Genomic DNA, 15,549 nt, shown 5'->3' on the forward strand with positions numbered 1-15,549 from the left:
TCTTCTCCCATCCAGTCTCATTAACAGAGACGGTTAATACTTTAAACACTGTACACTAGGGTGCGGGTGGATAGGCCCTGTTTTTTCAACCTTTTTTATTTTATTTGGCCGCGCGCGCCATCTCGCGATCTCGACTCCTAAGGCCACCGTTTCTTCGCCGGGTCCATTCCCTCGACCTATCCCTTTACTCTTTTATAGATACCGTCATGGATCACTCGAGAGATCCTTGCCCCTGGGTTGCCCTGAGTGACTTGGTGGTGCTTTCTGTATGGGGTGATGTAATCATCCAGCTCCGTCGAACCCGCCGTCGTATTTTCCTTCAGCTCCGAACATTGAGCGCTGATGGGTTATTTCTTGCTTTAGGCTATTGGAGGCGCTGTCTGGCACGGTGTTAAGGATTCCGAAACAGCCCGTACGGTGAACGACGGATAGTGCGATCACCGCGATTAAGGCTCGTGCCCGTGGCTGGGCGGAAACTTTGGTGTCTGGGGTGGTATGTTCTCGACGTTCGACTGCGCGATCAAGGGAATCAGAAAGAAGGAGGACCCGTACAATGCCAGTATGTTTATGGACCCTTATCGTCCACCCAATATGCGCTTGGAGTGAAGGTCTGACGTCGTTTCCTAGTCATTGCCGGTTTCTTCACAGGTGGTGCGCTGGCCATTCGAGGTGGTATGAAAGCTGCCAGAAACTCCGCTATCATGTGCGCCATCTTCTTGGGTGTCATTGAAGGTGTTGGTATTGGATTCCAGAGAATTATGGCTGAGAACACGAGGTTGGATGTAAGTAGCCTTGCTCCTCACCGAGATAACCTATTACTCACATGGTGTTGCAGCTACCCCCACCTCCTCCCGCTGGCGAGAAGGCCGTCGCATAAACATACACGAGTCACCCTACAATATCTTTCGACAAGAGTTTAAACCGCTCTCTTCATAAAACCATCTCTCCTCCTCTGTGTTGGGTCCGGGTTCTCATTTTCTGCGGCATGACATAGAGGTTCCATTTATATTTCGCTACCTTTCCGTTCCTGCTCGAAAATATCTCAGCAATCTATTTCGCGCCTGGGTTTATAGTTCCATCCCCTTGGCGTTCTGCATTTCTACGTCGGGGATTGCGGGTTCACAAAAGGCCATTCCGGCCGTGTTTCTAGGACAGTCTGTCCAAGCCATTGTGGTTCGACCCTGTACATTAACGTCCGAATGAATGTGATATTTAATACACAGCCTGCTTTACTGCGCGATTCGTTTTTTTTAGATCTCCCAGGTATTTCCCCGATTAGTCCGAGGGTGACCGGGGGACGACGTGTGACTTTCCGTAACAGGAAAAGCCCCAAGTGACAGGTTACTCCCGCATGGATAGTTCCAAGTCACCTCGCAGATCTACAGCTTTCCTCACCATATGAAGTGTGCGATTATTATTTTGCAAGAATGGATTCAGATGCCAGATAGCTAACCATCAAAGAACAACCAGCTTTCTATCACTAGGCCACTTCAGCCCGCAGATACCTCGATAGCATATCAACTATGTCCGCAACTCTTCCTCCGACGTTCAAACCGACACTCATCCTCCACGGCGGCGCGGTTGACATCCATCGTTCGACTCTTCCACCTCCTCTCTATGACCAATTCCATGCGTCTCTCCTTGCCTACCTCCGCTCGACGTACACACTGCTCAAGAATGGCGCAACCGCCCTCGACGCAGCAGTACATGCTGTCTCGCTGATGGAAGACGACGAGCTGTTCAACTGCGGTCGGGGCAGCGTCTTTACCTCCGCTGGCACTATCGAGATGGAAGCCTCCGTCATGGTGACATCCATTCAAGAGGGCTGGGAGAATAGCAGCGAACCGGGAACGATAAAAACGCGGCGCGGGCGTTATCAACGTGAGGAGCGTACGGCATCCGATCCAACTTGCGCGGGAAGCGCTTCTGCGAACGGGTTACGATTCCAACGGCGAACCGAACGGTGACGGAGGAAATATGCACTCGCAGCTCAGTGGGCTCGAAGTCGAGAAGCTGGCTGACGATGGGGTCTAGAATTTGCGCCTGACGAGTGGTTCTGGACCCAGAAGCGATGGGATGAGCATATGAGAGGCCTGAAGGGGATTAAGGAAGATATTACAATGAGTCAGGGGACTGTGGGATGCGTCTGTTTGGACCAATGGGGCAATCTGGCCGTTGCTACGAGTACGGGGGGTTTGACGAACAAGAAGCCCGGGAGAGTTGGTGATACACCGACGTTCGGAGCGGGATTCTGGGCTGAGGCGTGGGATGTTAAAGTAACTGCTGAAAGTGAGACTGGGACGATGGTATATGGGACATCAAGTTCAACGGCAACACATGCAGAATCAGACCAGTCCGCACATCTCACCACTTGGGACTTTACTCGCTATCTGAAATCGTGCCTGGGAGATTGTCTTACCTCTTACCTTCGTTATCTGTCTTCAAGCCGGGATGTCCCCGCAGACCAAGACTCAGGATCACATCGTCCTCGTTCCCCTGAAAAGCAACCCCTTCTGAGCCATCAACAACCGAGATATACCAAACCTCTTACCACCCGTCGTGCCGTCGCCCTCTCAGGAACTGGCAACGGCGACTCTTTCTTACGCGTCGCCGCGGCCCGTACTGCGTCCTCGATGCTCCGATTCTCTCCTGCAGGATCTTTCCCGAGCACGCTCGCTGAGGCAGTCACCGCCATCGCCGGACAAGGCGGTGAACTGCAGCGCTCCGCAGGTAGACGATGGGAAAAGACGAGTGAGGACAAGGTGGGATCATCGGGATCGAAATTTCATCTCACTCCCAGAGAATCCTGGTGATAAGCTAAAGAGAGGAAATGTCGTTTTCGATTTCAATTGTGGGGGGATGTTTCGGGCCTGGATCGAAGAAGATGCAGATGGAGAAAAGGGAGGGTTATGGTGTTTAGAGAGGAGTATTATTAGATTGTTCACTCTTTGCTTCACGTTTATTTAAGCTGGTTCTGTAGTTAGTTATTTACGTGGGTGTATAAGCGCCCGTTGCTCTTGGAAATGCTAGACCTTTGCTATACGTGCAAGAAACTTGACACTGGACAGATCAATAGAATCGAGTTGGTGGAAAAGGAACAATATATATATATATATATACCGCAATAATCAAACAGGTCAGGTTTATCATTATAGTGGAATAAAAACGTAAAAAAAAAAAAAAAAAAAAAAAAAAATCTCCGGCATTTAAAGAACGAAACCTACTACTACCCTCAACAACCCTAAACCTCGCCTCTACACCATCAATAGGCGACACAGTAACACCTCTCCTCATCTTCAACTCCGCATCTGGATTCTTCAATTCCATCTGAAACCTCCCCACCGTAACAGCCACCATGCACGCCAACTCCCCCTTCGCAAACCCCTGACCAATACACCCTCTCGGACCATGCAGGAAACTCAAAAACGCATAATTCGTATCCGCACCACCGGTATTCGCTCGTCCTGGACCCATCCATCGTTCCGGATCAAATACATCCGCGTCGGGGCCCCAGAGTTCCTTACTCCGGTTCGTGGCTTCGGGGGCTAAAACAAGGAGGGATCCTTTCGGGATATGGTGGCCGACAACGGTGGTGTCGCGGGCTGCTTCTCGGATGGTGAGAGGTACAGAGGGGTAGAAGCGGAGAGTCTCATTGCAGACGGCGTTGAGGTAGGGAAGGGAATCGATGATTGAGGCGGAGATGGTATTGGATGTATGTGATGGGGATGGGAGATTTGCGCGGATTTCGTCACGAAGACGAGATTGGATTCCTGGATGTTTGCACAGGGCGTAGATGACCCATTGGAAGGCAGAAGCGGTGGTTTCGTGCCCTGCTGCGAGGAAAGTCATCATTTGATCTACTAGATTCTCTTCTGAAAAGCCGCCGCTGGTTAGGGCGACGGACATGATGTCGATTTCGTCGCTGGCGGCTGTCACTGCGTCGTTGGTATTGGCATTGCCATTGGCATCTTGTGTCTTCTTTTCAAGCCGTTCTTTCTTCTCGCGAACTAGTTGTCGGGCAACGGTTCGGATGTAGCTTGATGCTGCGCGAACGTCACGGTTTCGCTTTATGGGGATCTTCTGGAAGAATCCCAAATCGACGAGGAACATCGCTACCAGGAAGAGGATTCTCATTTTCACGGACGGCTCCATCAGTAAGCGGCGGTAGTGGTTGTTGAGTTCGTTATCTGGATCGCGGAGCGTGTCGAAGTCGCGGCCCATGCTGGCGATGCTGATGGCGTCGAGAGTGGCTCTACTGGCCCAGTCGCCGACTATGATTGTTTTATCATCATCATCTTCTTCTTCTTGAGAGTTTGGTTTGCTGCGAAGCTCATCGCCAATCATCTGGACCATCTCGACTGCTTTGGCCCAGAAGACTGGGTAGAGATTCTTAACATGACGATAAGAGAAAGCAGGCATGAGATTCTTTCGTTGTCTCTGCGGAATGAATTAGTTAGCGAGATGGATGAAAAGGTCCCCAAAACAGGATAATACAGGATGTTCGAACCAACCTTATGCTCGTCCCCTTCAGCGAGCAGAACGCCATTACCAGTGATACGCTCCAGAGAGATCCGTGCCAGATCAGGCTTACGAAAGTCGTATGACTTCAGAGTAAGAACCTCGCTTAGAGCTTTAGGGCTCACTACAAGCACTCTTTCCATATTTCCTACTAGATAGTAGCGGATAAGTTCCGCATCAGGCATCTCCTCCATCCATCGGAGACAGCGCGATCCGGGAGACTCGATGAATAATGATTGCGTATTGCCTTTGAGCCATGATCTTCCCTGTATATAGTTATAAAGAGGTTAGCAATGATCGTTCCGACCTTTTCGAGAAGGTCAAAATGAATGATTAATTGTATGTATGTGTGTATACTTGCCTTCGGAGTCTGGATATGTCTTAGCGGCGTAAAGAATTCCGGATATAGGATTGTAGTATAGACAATTCTCCCGACGAGTGTTGTGAAGAAGATCGATAGGGCCGTTAGGAAATAGGATTCTCGCACGGAGTACTCTGGTTTATGTTGCACGAGAAGAATACCGAGACTGAAGGACAAGATTGCCCAAATCGGATTAGAGAGACCCATTGTAGTTAGGGTAAAAGGATGTTTTAAAGAGACGATGAGATCAAAAAGGAATAATGGCGAGTAAGTTTGGTAGAAGTAATTCGCAAGACACGAATACACGAAAGACCAAGTAGGTTCAGCCAGTAATTAGCAGCTGACTGATAATGCACTTTTCGAGTTCGTCAATTGTTGCGTCGAGAAGAGCGGTCTTGGCCGTCGATGCGTTCCAGGGAGATGTTTCGTTGGTAAAGGACGAGATTATATCAACTGTCCATGAAGAGTTGGACTTGGCGAGATGATAATAATGATGAATCTTCAAACATCCAAAGCTTCATCGACGCTTGGCTTGGTTAGGGACTAAGTATGTTGAAGATCCACCCCGTCCAAACGCGAGATCTCCGACACCAGTAGCCTGCTGGATCTTATGCAAGATTGCTCTCGCTCCTTAACTTGTTAAGGAGAAAAAGTAACAAAATGCGGTGTCGTTCGGGGCCAGTGAAAGTAATCCACGACGAGATTGATGGATAGACACTGGAGTTCTTGGAGCTGTTTCGTTCTTCGGAGAAAATGTCAAGGTACTTAGACACCTCGGTTGGTTGCAGAAGGGATCGGATGTAAGTACCTAATTGCACAACAGCTGCAGATCGATAACTAGTCACCGAAATAATCCACGATCCATATCACGATCGATCTCCGAGATCGATCTGGGATTGCAAACTCGACGTCCGAGTCCCGACGGTGAGCTGGAAATCTGTCGATTCTTTATAACTAATGGCCAGTCCTCAAGTCAACCCAGATCAGGTAACCAGCGCGAGGAGCGGGCTAATCCAATCCTCGAAATAAACGGAGTCGGTTCAATTGCTTCTCCCGAGGATGTTGAACTACCTCGATCTTTTTCTCAAAAAAATACCTACCCCAGAAGACAATCAAGGCAGAAGGATTCTTTCTGTCTGATGCCTTAGTCAAGTCGACAATTGTTTTCGTAATCGACACTCCTTTGACGACGATTGGATTCTCATTATTCTGAAACGGCTTGATGTCAACTTCGGACGCCGGAGATCTTATCTGGTTCCGTGTCCGACGGCTTTTTCAAAATTCACACGTTGCGCCGAGGCTCTCCGAGAAAGCATATCTGGGGTTCACGCGATCGGATGCCCCGTGTGGTCGGTCTATTTACACTAGTTACGAATATGGATATGGTCTATGTACTTATTGCACGGGTAGATCTGTGGTGGTTTAGTGGTAGAAAATCATTCGATTCGCTTTGACACTACTTAACTACGTGACACTTTATCGGGATTGGGGGGTTTTTTTGACTACTTCCCTATGGTGGATGACTGCGATCAACATGTAAGTGATTCATATATCATCTATTTGAACAGGGAGAAGAATAAAGATTAACATCCGTAATATTTTCATTCATAAGCTCTATATGATAGTATCTCTAGAGGAAGGGGGAGAGACCATAACAAAACCATCAATCATGTCTGGGAGTCCTCATACGCGAGATTCTAGTTACATCGTTTTGTGTAAGATTTAGTGCTTCTGCTGGCTGCGCTTCTTCAAGAAGACTGGACCGGCACGGCTGGTGAAACCCCAGCGGATCTGGTTGGCCATCGAGATCTCAGTGTCGAGGTCCTCAGCAAAGGTCCAAACCAGACCGGGGTTCTTCTGGAAGCCACGGCCAATGAAGATGAAGTCAAGACCGTCCTCCTCGAGCAGCTTGTTGGCCAGCTTGCCGTCGTTGATGCTGCCAACGGCGCTGACCGCAACCTTGTCGCCGACCGCCTTCTTGACGGCGACTGAGAAGGGAGCCTGGAATCCAGGACCGCCCTTGATCTTCTGCTGAATGTTGTTTCCACCAGAGCTGATGTCGATCAAGTCGACCAGGCCCTTGTCGGCGAGGATCTGAGCCAGCTTGACGGTGTCCTCGACGCGCCAGCTGGGCTCGTCGGGCTTGACCTCCTCCAGCCACTCGGTGGCAGTGACACGCCAGAAAACGGGCATGTCCTCGGGAACAGCCTTGCGGGTGATCTCGGCGATCTCGAGGGTCAGACGAATGCGGTTCTCGAAGCTGCCACCGTACTCGTCGGTCCGGTTGTTGGACTGCGGAGAGAGGAAGGAGTTCAGCAGGTATCCGTGGGCGTTGTGGATCTCAACAAAGTCAGCGCCCGCCTTGACGGCACGCTTGACGGCAGCCCCCCAGGCGGTCTTGAGCTCCTCAATGTCCTGCTTGGTCATGGCCTTGGGCAGAGGGAAACGGTCGGTGAAGGGGATGTCGCTGGGACCCTTGACGTTGTCGGGCCAGCCGCCAGCCTTCTCGGTGGCCAGGTCCCATGGACAACCAGGGAGCAACGGTGCTAGCCTTGCGACCAGCGTGGGCGATCTGAACACCGACGATCTGGTTCTGGCTGTGGATAAACTCAATCACCCGGCGCATCGGCTCAATCTGCGAATCCTTCCACAATCCGACGTCGTGGGGGGTAATGCGTCCTTCGGGAACAACGGAGGTGGCCTCGATCATCAGGAGACCAGGACCGCGCTGGGCGATGCCTCCCAGATGGGCGAGATGCCAGTCAGTCATGTGGCCATCCTGGGCGGAGTACTGGCAGAGGGGAGACAGCTGAAGAGGAAGAAGATCACGGTCAGTTCTTGGGTTCATCTTGGGTTCATCTTGCGATGATAACGATAACGACGAATAGCACAACTACCAACGTACCCCAATGCGGTTGTGCAGAGTGAGACCTCTCAGCTTGAGAGGCGTGAAGAGCTTGGGAGGCTTGGTGCCATCGGACTGGGGGTCAGCAGCTGTTCCAGCTGGAGGTTCCTGGGCAGGAGTGAAGTAGGAAACGCCGGGAGCGGGCTTGTTGATGATATCGGGAACCTGAGCGCGGGCCGACATGGTTGTTGGTTGTGGTTGATCAGGGAGAGAGAGATAACAGAGAGGAGGAGGAGAGGATGTTAATAAAGGTTGAGTATGGTAGTAATAATAATATCTATACCCCAATATGAATGGAGCGTACCCCGGGGAGATCGACCAGCTTTAAATAACTTCAAGCAAGAGAAATGTCACCGCGGAGAAGCCGATCGAAGGACAAATCGCAGACAAATGTTGCTCCACTCTGCTTTGAAATAAGAAGAATAATGCCGGAAGAAGCATCGTAGCTTGGAATAATAATAATAGCAATCATAATAATACTAATTCTAATACATACTCTACTTATAATAATAATCATAATAACTAACTAATACTAATACACGGAGAGTTGGACTGCTTAGAAGCCCCTCCATCATATCAATATCGTCACGTCGGCGGCGACAATGGCAACAACTGCCCCCGATTAAGATTACGCCGTCTCAAATGTTTCCTTTTCTTCCTTTCCCTTCTCCTGTGAAACGCCGGGCAATCAATAGGATGCTGTGAAAAGTGACCGAACCCGTGGTTGGATTGTGCAGCTGTTGGCCTCTTCTGAAATGATTAATAACTCCGAATGATTAATAATGAAGTCGATCTTGCGGAGAGTTTTTTGGCTGATTAGCCCATTTTAGCCCTGTTAGCCTCTGATCATCTTTTCCGCCCAACGAAACAACATCGAAAATCCGACCCAGTCGGCCGAACTCTCGGCTTGCCTCTCCATCTCACTTCCCGATCAATCATGGTGGTGGCACCACTGGGCAACGTGCTCAGAATGTCTACAGCAATTATTAATGATATTAATTAATTACTGCTTGCATACTACGGAGAATTATAAGAGCAGATCCCGCGGGTTCTGAGCAAGATGAATATGAGTATGAGTATGCTAAGACAAGTCACACGGAATGTTCTAGGGAAGAAGAAGTTGTTGTTCTTCTATTATTTATTTGGAGGGGCAGCTAGATGCTAGATAAAAGCGATTATGATCCAGGGCGGTGAACAGTGGCAGATAAGTAGATATCCAGAGTGACCGCTCATATCCAACCGGGCAAGTTCAACGTCTTCTGCAAATGGACCAAAGTCAGACGTCATGACATCTAGATGAAGCCTAGTCCATGAATATAACTAGGGGAAAACTGTGCGGACGGCCCAAGAGGGACATTTCGCCAATCCGACTCATCGGATACACTTCCAATGCCGTTATATGCATCCAGGGTCGGCAAGTTTCTGATAAGTCTCCGCTGCTTATCCAGTATCTGACACATCCAATCAGAAAGATTATCTAAAGACCCAGGCAATGTTTCCGATATTCTCTTCTTGGCCATCTCGAAATCAGTGGCAGAGGTGACTGACCCTCATAACCGAGGTGTATCCCACCACTCGCTTGGACATCTCTGAAGGACTCTTACTGCCGCAAGCGACGTTGGGTGCCTATTATCACTCCTCTGAACAGATTTGACTGGTGTTCGACTTCCAGCCATATCCAGGAATTTCTGGAATTCAGGTAGATTGTTTGCAACCATCGTTCCAGAATTCGTCGATGCCATGGAGATGCTATAGTTATCCATTAGGCCGGAAGGACCCTTCGTCTCTGTTAAATTCATCCGCAATATCTCGCAGGTCATTCAAAGAAAGGGTGAGAACTATTGCTGGGTGTTTCCAGGCCCGAAGCGCAGAGTCGAACAGCTGGCTCCTGGTAATGTTGACGAACCGTATGAAGCGGAATATCCTAGGAGAGCTAGTATCTCCTCAGACTCAAACTCCTCCGTCAAACTCATCCTGGAGATAGAACGAACGGTTTGAAAGGAATATAGAGAGTAATGACGTGAAAGTGAAACGACTGATAACGGATGGCTAGGCCAAGAAATAGTATCCAACACAGCAGTTTACCTGGGCAGAAAAACGGGGTTCGCAATAACTGCTAAACAGTGAGCAGTAAGGTATCAGTATCGCTGGAAACAATACCATGCAGTGCAAGAAGGTCAGGTATCACATATGAGAGAAACAGTAGTCGAGAATAAGAATCAGCATGAAACAGACCAGTCAATCCTGGTTCTAGAAGGCGGCTTTCAGATAACGAGAAACATCGGTCGAGCCGTCCTCGTTCAGACAACCGTCGCGCATAGTATCGGACAGTGGACCAAAACTCGGCTCCAGGGGGGGTTGCCAGACCGATCGGAAGGAGTTCATCAATGAAGAGAGCACAAGGGAGATGGGATCATATCCGTGTGGAGTCGGTCAGGCCCTAATATTTCCTGGTGATCTTCACACAATGGTTTAATGGCGGATCATTCTCCGCCAGCGGGATGCTGACCATATCGCACAGCCAGCCCAGGGTCGAGGGAAGGCACTGGTCCAGTCCCAAGAAAGCTCGGTTGGTCGAATACCAGAACGAGGCGAGCTCCCCTTGTTCTCTCGTGTATTTATATACGGCCCTCTGCGGGGAAAGGAGGAACTCATGGGGTTTCTTCCCGGCCGGATCCCTGGGATCACAGTCCCAGATGATTAAGTTCTTGCTGGTCCCAACTTCGGAGCGAATCACCGCAATATCCTAAACATGCCAGCACTTTATATCCTAATATAGATCAGCGACCCAGTTTTTGCTGGGAGTGCTGCAAACGGCGAACCAGATCTGCTTCCCCCCTTTTGGGGCTTTCCAAAAGAACGAGTATGTATCGCGGACATCGATATCCGGCAACGAATTGCACCAGCTGGTCTTCATTTTACCGTCTGGGAAGGAGAGCACGTGTGGATGCACGTAAGGGCCATCAGGGATCGCGCTGAAGTACTTATCTTTATATTTTCCCATTCCCTTATTTGCTTCTCGCCCATGCCTGACGCGTTCAGGATTTCGGCCTTCTCAATGCTGGGTTTTGTAACGATAAAAAACCAGTCATTATCTCTGATTGGTACAATTATACGACATTCGATATTATTGGCGACCTGGCTTTCGTCACCGCCGCGTCCCAGCAGCCAGCGTCCAGCGTCCAGCGTAACATCCCCATGCGGCCCGAGGATACTTGGTAACCCTGGATTGTGTCTGTGTCCTAGCAACGATCCAGCGTTGCTACTTCAGAGGCGACCCAAAGTCCGAAGCTGACGATCCAGCCGAAGTCGATCAAGTTGAGATGTAAGATCATAGATGGGCATTCTCGTTCGAGTTCTCCAGATGAGAGTCCGCGGAATCAACTCGTACAACGTGACATGTGTGCCCATAGACAAAAGTCCATACAGGTGATTTGTCGTAGGATGAAGTGCAGTCCAATCAACCATGTAGTCTCTTAGCTGAGCTTCAGCCCGCTGCCTTTTTTCCATATCTGTCTGATAACTTTGCCGCTTGCATTCGACAAACAAATGGGCTTGAAGTTGCCCAAACTCAAGCTTCTTCACGATCAAATTTGATCGTTTACTGTTCCCAACTGTCTCGTCAATGCGTGATTTTCTCTCTCGATAGTATATTTGGTTGAGTCAAAATAATGGGACAGGGAATTTGTCCACAAGTGATCGAAATGGTCCTCCAATGGCAGTCCAGTAAAACTACACTTGGCAATGGGAGCACACTTATAGTGAGAGAGAAAACTCAAGGCGAAGTTGCCAAACGACTTATGCACATCATCTCTCAGAGCGATACCAGTAGACCGGTCTTTGATATTCTCGATGTCCATTCTGATGTGTCGGACCGCAGGGAAATACCACCAGAGCGCTTCCTATAAGTATCTGGCTCACGTCATATGTAGAACCCTATACTTCAATCAGAACTTGCTATCCAAACTAGAGAGGTGTTAACCACTATACTTACCGGAGTAGCTTTCCAGATTATGCGGGGCAGGCAGGGAAAATATGCTATATAAATACGATATTGGTTATTGGAAATATCAACTTGTTAATAACTGTGACTCCTTCTATTTGAATATATGGTTATATAAGGAATAAGAAGTAAATCTGTATAAGCCAACTTGCGCACGGCTATAGGTTGAAGATAGACCTTAAGGCAACGGCTCGGAGAGTATGCTCCTGAGCAAGAAATTGGATAGAAGCCAGACCATAGCAGTGTCAGAGAGAAGAATTTCTGAAGTAGCGAACGCTGAGAATCAGACGTTATAAAAGGTGGAAAAAGTGGTGTCTGTGAAGAAAAGAGTGGTGAGTCAGGCAAGTGAAAGAATCAAAGAACTGCGACCTGAAACAAGCAGGCAGATCAGCTTGGATCTGGACAATTCACTCCAGTATTGTACTTTCTGAGGGTTCCGATTTGAGAGTAGTACTTAGGTCAAACTGAGTCATGGAGGTTTGGTACCAAATATAGACGATCCATTCCGCTAAATTCTGATACCTGTAGTACTGGGCGTCGTGGACGTCGATGACGTTGTAGAAGGCGAAGCACTTGCAACAACTGTAGTAGCGGATCACCTGGACGTACGCTTTGTGCGCCGACAATGGGCCTCCATAGTGACAGAGAATAGATAGGCTACATCAAACAACTATTGAGACAGAGTGATACGTTTTAACACTGGGCTATTTCCGGAAAACTAAACCTTTACTCAAAAATTTTGGACTAGTGGCTATTAAATACGATATGTTTAGCTTGTTCTCTGGATTCCTAGACCACCCCCAGTAATCTAGCCTTAAAGACAGCACTGGCTATACTTGTATTGAAGGCACGAATGGAACTGGCGACTCTTGGTTAAACAATCACCATCCAACTACTCATGTCCACAATAGACTTAGAAAAGATATGGTCGCAAACTTGGCAGTCATTAGATGACCTGGAATTGCCTTTTGGGGGGTCATCTGCGGGTTATGTATTGATTCACGTAGCCCTCGAGAAAGCAATGAGAGAGGAGTACACGCCGAACTTATTAGCTATATCAGGATACCAAAGCTCTTTAAATTCTGCTCAAAGAGCATCAGACCCTCGCCGTAATGGAAAGCCTGGGCCGTAGCAACTTCAGTGGGGACTCTAAATCACCACTTGCTATCAGAAACAAGTATACTGCAAAGCTAGAAGCAGGGGGCAAAAAATCGTTTTCGCAATCGTCACCTCCAAACAGCCTAAGAATCCCACATCATTGAAAAAATTTCGGAGCCTGCCTATAGGCAGACATCCTGTCGGGTTTCTCCTGCGCCTTTCTGGCTCCTCCAAGCTCAGCGAGCTCCGCTTCAGAAAGAATGTAGATTCCAATGTCAGACGCTCGACCCCCGACTATATCAAATCTTCTGGTCATCTCGTGTGTGGCATCTAAACATGTCGCACCCCATTTCTTGCACTCCTCACACATATCAAAATGGCCCTCGTCGCATATTGAGCAATGGTAGGCGAGATCTCGCCACTCGTGCACTCCGCAAATACCACAAAGGTGGCCAGGATAGCTGATCTGCTCATCCAACGAAGTTGAAGGATGCGCCATTTGGGTTTCTGCGCTTGGCTGGAGCAGGATGTCTCGAATGAGCGGCTTATTCCTCGCAGTAGCTTCCAGCAGCGCCGTGCGACCGAAATTATCAGTCGCATCTCGGTCAAGATTTGGGGCTTCAAGGAGTGCTGTCACGAATTTGGTCATTCCCCGAACAGTTGCTCCCATCAGTGGGGTTCGTCCATATTTATCTTTCCTGTTGGGGTCGCAGCCTGCACGCAAAAATGAGCGAACCAAGGCCTTCGAGTTCAAGCCAAGCTTTACTGACAAATAAAGTGGTGTCCGCCCATCTTCATCAATAACATTGGGATCTGCACCATTTTTTAGCAGCAGATCTAATACTGCTTCTGCGTCCCCGAATGCAAAGTGATTCCCCCTCAGAGGGCTCCGGCCCCTATAGAGCTTTTTCGAGAAATCATGGTTGTATACTCCTAAAGCCCATAAAAGGGGCGACTGGCTAGGATGATCCAGTTGGTTTGCATTCGCTCCACTGTCGAGGAGCATCTTCACAATCGCTTCGAACCCTCGCGCTGCTGCCCAATTAATGGGCCTCTCTCCAAATCTGTCTTGCACGTCTGGGATGGCACCGTGACTCAACAGCAGTTTGACAGTAACATCATTTCCGTTACCAGCGGCAAAAAACAGTGGTGTCAGACCCCCAAAAAGATTTTCGGAATTGCGTGTATTCAGATCACTGAAAATACGCCGTTGGTCGTTGTGTGTCGTACAAGATTGGTTCTGTGAAGTCATCCTCAGATATGTTTGAGTCCGCACCTGCCTCAAGCAACATCTGGACTATAGGCGTTCGGCACCGTTGTACAGCATAAAACAAGGGGGTTCGACCGTGTTTGTCTCGGGCGTCGATATTTATCTCTTGTTGCAGTAAAAGCTCCACCAATTCGGTAGCATTTTTCAAGACAGCACCATGCAGCGCTGATTGAGCATTCCGAGTCACAAATGTTGGCTTTGCTCCATTCTCCAAGAGGAATCTCACAACTTCAGTCTTTCCACCATGAGCCGCAAGGAGGAGTACTTCGCTTGCAGTTTGCAAATTAACTTCCTGCTCCTTTATGAGATACTTCAACATGCCAGTGTTTCCCATTTCTGCTACGCGCAATACCAGTGATGGAATATCCACATTTGCCGTTTTCGGATTGACCTTCTGCTCCGTCATGAGGAACTTAAACAGATCAGTGTGTTTCCTCTCTGCGTGCAATACCAGTGACGGAAGATCCATGTTTGCGGTTTTCAAATTGACCTCCTGCTCCGTCATGAGAGGATTAAACAGGCCAGTTTTTTTTTTCTGCTGCGTGCAATACCAGTGACGGAATATCCACATCTTCATCGGGCTCCTCTTTCAGCACAAGCTCCACAATACTGCGATGGCCTGAATCGACTGCTCGACGTAGGATTTCCTGCACAGGTTCGGTCAAACTATCAATGCGTTGCCCGCATCTAAGAAAGATTTTGGCTAGCTCAGCGTTGCCGCCCCGGATGGCAAACAGAAGCGGCGCTGTGCTTTCTTTTCTGCGATTTACCCCGTGAAAAGGAGATTTCGGGGGTAGAACCCTGTGAAGGAAGTCCAGAACCTGATCATCGCTGTAGCTTTTGATCCGTGAATCCCATATCTGGCGAGCTGCCTCACATAAACGTAAACGAGACTCAGAGTATTCCTTGCGTAGAGAGGAAATTCTGGGAGAAAGCAGAACTTTCCATGCCTCAGGATGTTGAACATCACTCTCCAAGTCATAGGAAGGGTTGGGATCAGCCCCGTTCTGAATGAAAAGTCTGACTACTTGGCTATAATCTAGAGCTCCCGATTCAAGTGGACGAATGTAGGGACCACTTGCAGCATGTACCAATGGCGTCTCCATAAGAAGGTTTCTTGCGTCAAGCTCAGCATGATTTTGTATCAGAATCTCACAGATTTCCAATTTTCCATTTCTGGCTGCATAAAGAGCGCTGTTTCGCCAAGTACATTACGGTGGTGGACGTCAGCGCCATTTTCCAATAATATCTTCATTGTATCTGTCTTGCCACTTCGAGCAGAGTGAAAAATTGCAGTATTTCCTCTATCATCTTGGTCGTTGACATCCAGGCCCACGTCAATCAAGCACCCGACAATCGACGTATGCCCGTAATCTGCGGCCAAAAATAGAGCA

The 15,549-nt window shown here is 48.8% G+C and overlaps 6 protein-coding genes across 6 annotated transcripts; 2 read left to right on the forward strand and 4 right to left on the reverse strand.

Annotated features, from left to right (window-relative positions):
- Positions 1-206: 206 nt before the first annotated feature.
- Positions 207-1,287, forward strand: C8Q69DRAFT_494234 (putative mitochondrial inner membrane translocase subunit; the record flags this gene model as incomplete). Its single annotated transcript, XM_028632203.1, has 5 exons — positions 207-254; positions 364-412; positions 452-559; positions 628-782; positions 836-1,287. 5 exons carry the CDS (start codon positions 207-209, stop codon positions 875-877), a joined length of 402 nt encoding a protein of 133 aa, XP_028480808.1. The 3' UTR covers positions 878-1,287.
- C8Q69DRAFT_483917 (putative asparaginase) lies at positions 1,288-2,912 on the forward strand (the record flags this gene model as incomplete). Its single annotated transcript, XM_028631741.1, has 3 exons — positions 1,288-1,890; positions 2,035-2,762; positions 2,803-2,912. Coding segments are annotated over exons 1-3 (1,205 nt in total), but the record flags the coding sequence as incomplete, so codon positions are not given.
- A 125-nt stretch (positions 2,913-3,037) lies between these two features.
- C8Q69DRAFT_520045 (cytochrome P450) lies at positions 3,038-5,560 on the reverse strand (the record flags this gene model as incomplete). Its single annotated transcript, XM_028633483.1, has 4 exons — positions 4,880-5,560; positions 4,512-4,784; positions 3,225-4,437; positions 3,038-3,060 (listed from the first exon to the last, which is right to left on the reverse strand). The coding sequence occupies exons 1-4, from the start codon at positions 5,084-5,086 to the stop codon at positions 3,038-3,040; spliced, it is 1,716 nt and encodes a 571-aa protein (XP_028480810.1). The 5' UTR covers positions 5,087-5,560.
- An 883-nt stretch (positions 5,561-6,443) lies between these two features.
- On the reverse strand, positions 6,444-8,278 carry C8Q69DRAFT_483921 (putative NADH-dependent flavin oxidoreductase). The gene is made up of 3 exons (XM_028631742.1): positions 7,785-8,278; positions 7,422-7,688; positions 6,444-7,381 (listed from the first exon to the last, which is right to left on the reverse strand). Exons 1-3 carry the CDS (start codon positions 7,965-7,967, stop codon positions 6,602-6,604), a joined length of 1,230 nt encoding a protein of 409 aa, XP_028480811.1. The 5' UTR covers positions 7,968-8,278; the 3' UTR covers positions 6,444-6,601.
- A 2,291-nt stretch (positions 8,279-10,569) lies between these two features.
- On the reverse strand, positions 10,570-10,749 carry C8Q69DRAFT_386507 (hypothetical protein; the record flags this gene model as incomplete). Its single annotated transcript, XM_028627624.1, has 1 exon — positions 10,570-10,749. A coding segment is annotated over one exon (180 nt), but the record flags the coding sequence as incomplete, so codon positions are not given.
- A 2,293-nt stretch (positions 10,750-13,042) lies between these two features.
- On the reverse strand, positions 13,043-15,545 carry C8Q69DRAFT_410284 (ankyrin repeat-containing domain protein; the record flags this gene model as incomplete). The annotated part of the gene is made up of 3 exons (XM_028628293.1): positions 13,043-13,937; positions 14,116-14,351; positions 15,366-15,545. Coding segments are annotated over 3 exons (1,311 nt in total), but the record flags the coding sequence as incomplete, so codon positions are not given.
- Between the last annotated feature and the right edge of the window lie 4 nt (positions 15,546-15,549).

This window comes from Paecilomyces variotii, assembly GCF_004022145.1.
Source record: "Paecilomyces variotii strain CBS 101075 chromosome Unknown C8Q69scaffold_47, whole genome shotgun sequence".
NCBI lineage: Eukaryota > Fungi > Ascomycota > Eurotiomycetes > Eurotiales > Thermoascaceae > Paecilomyces > Paecilomyces variotii.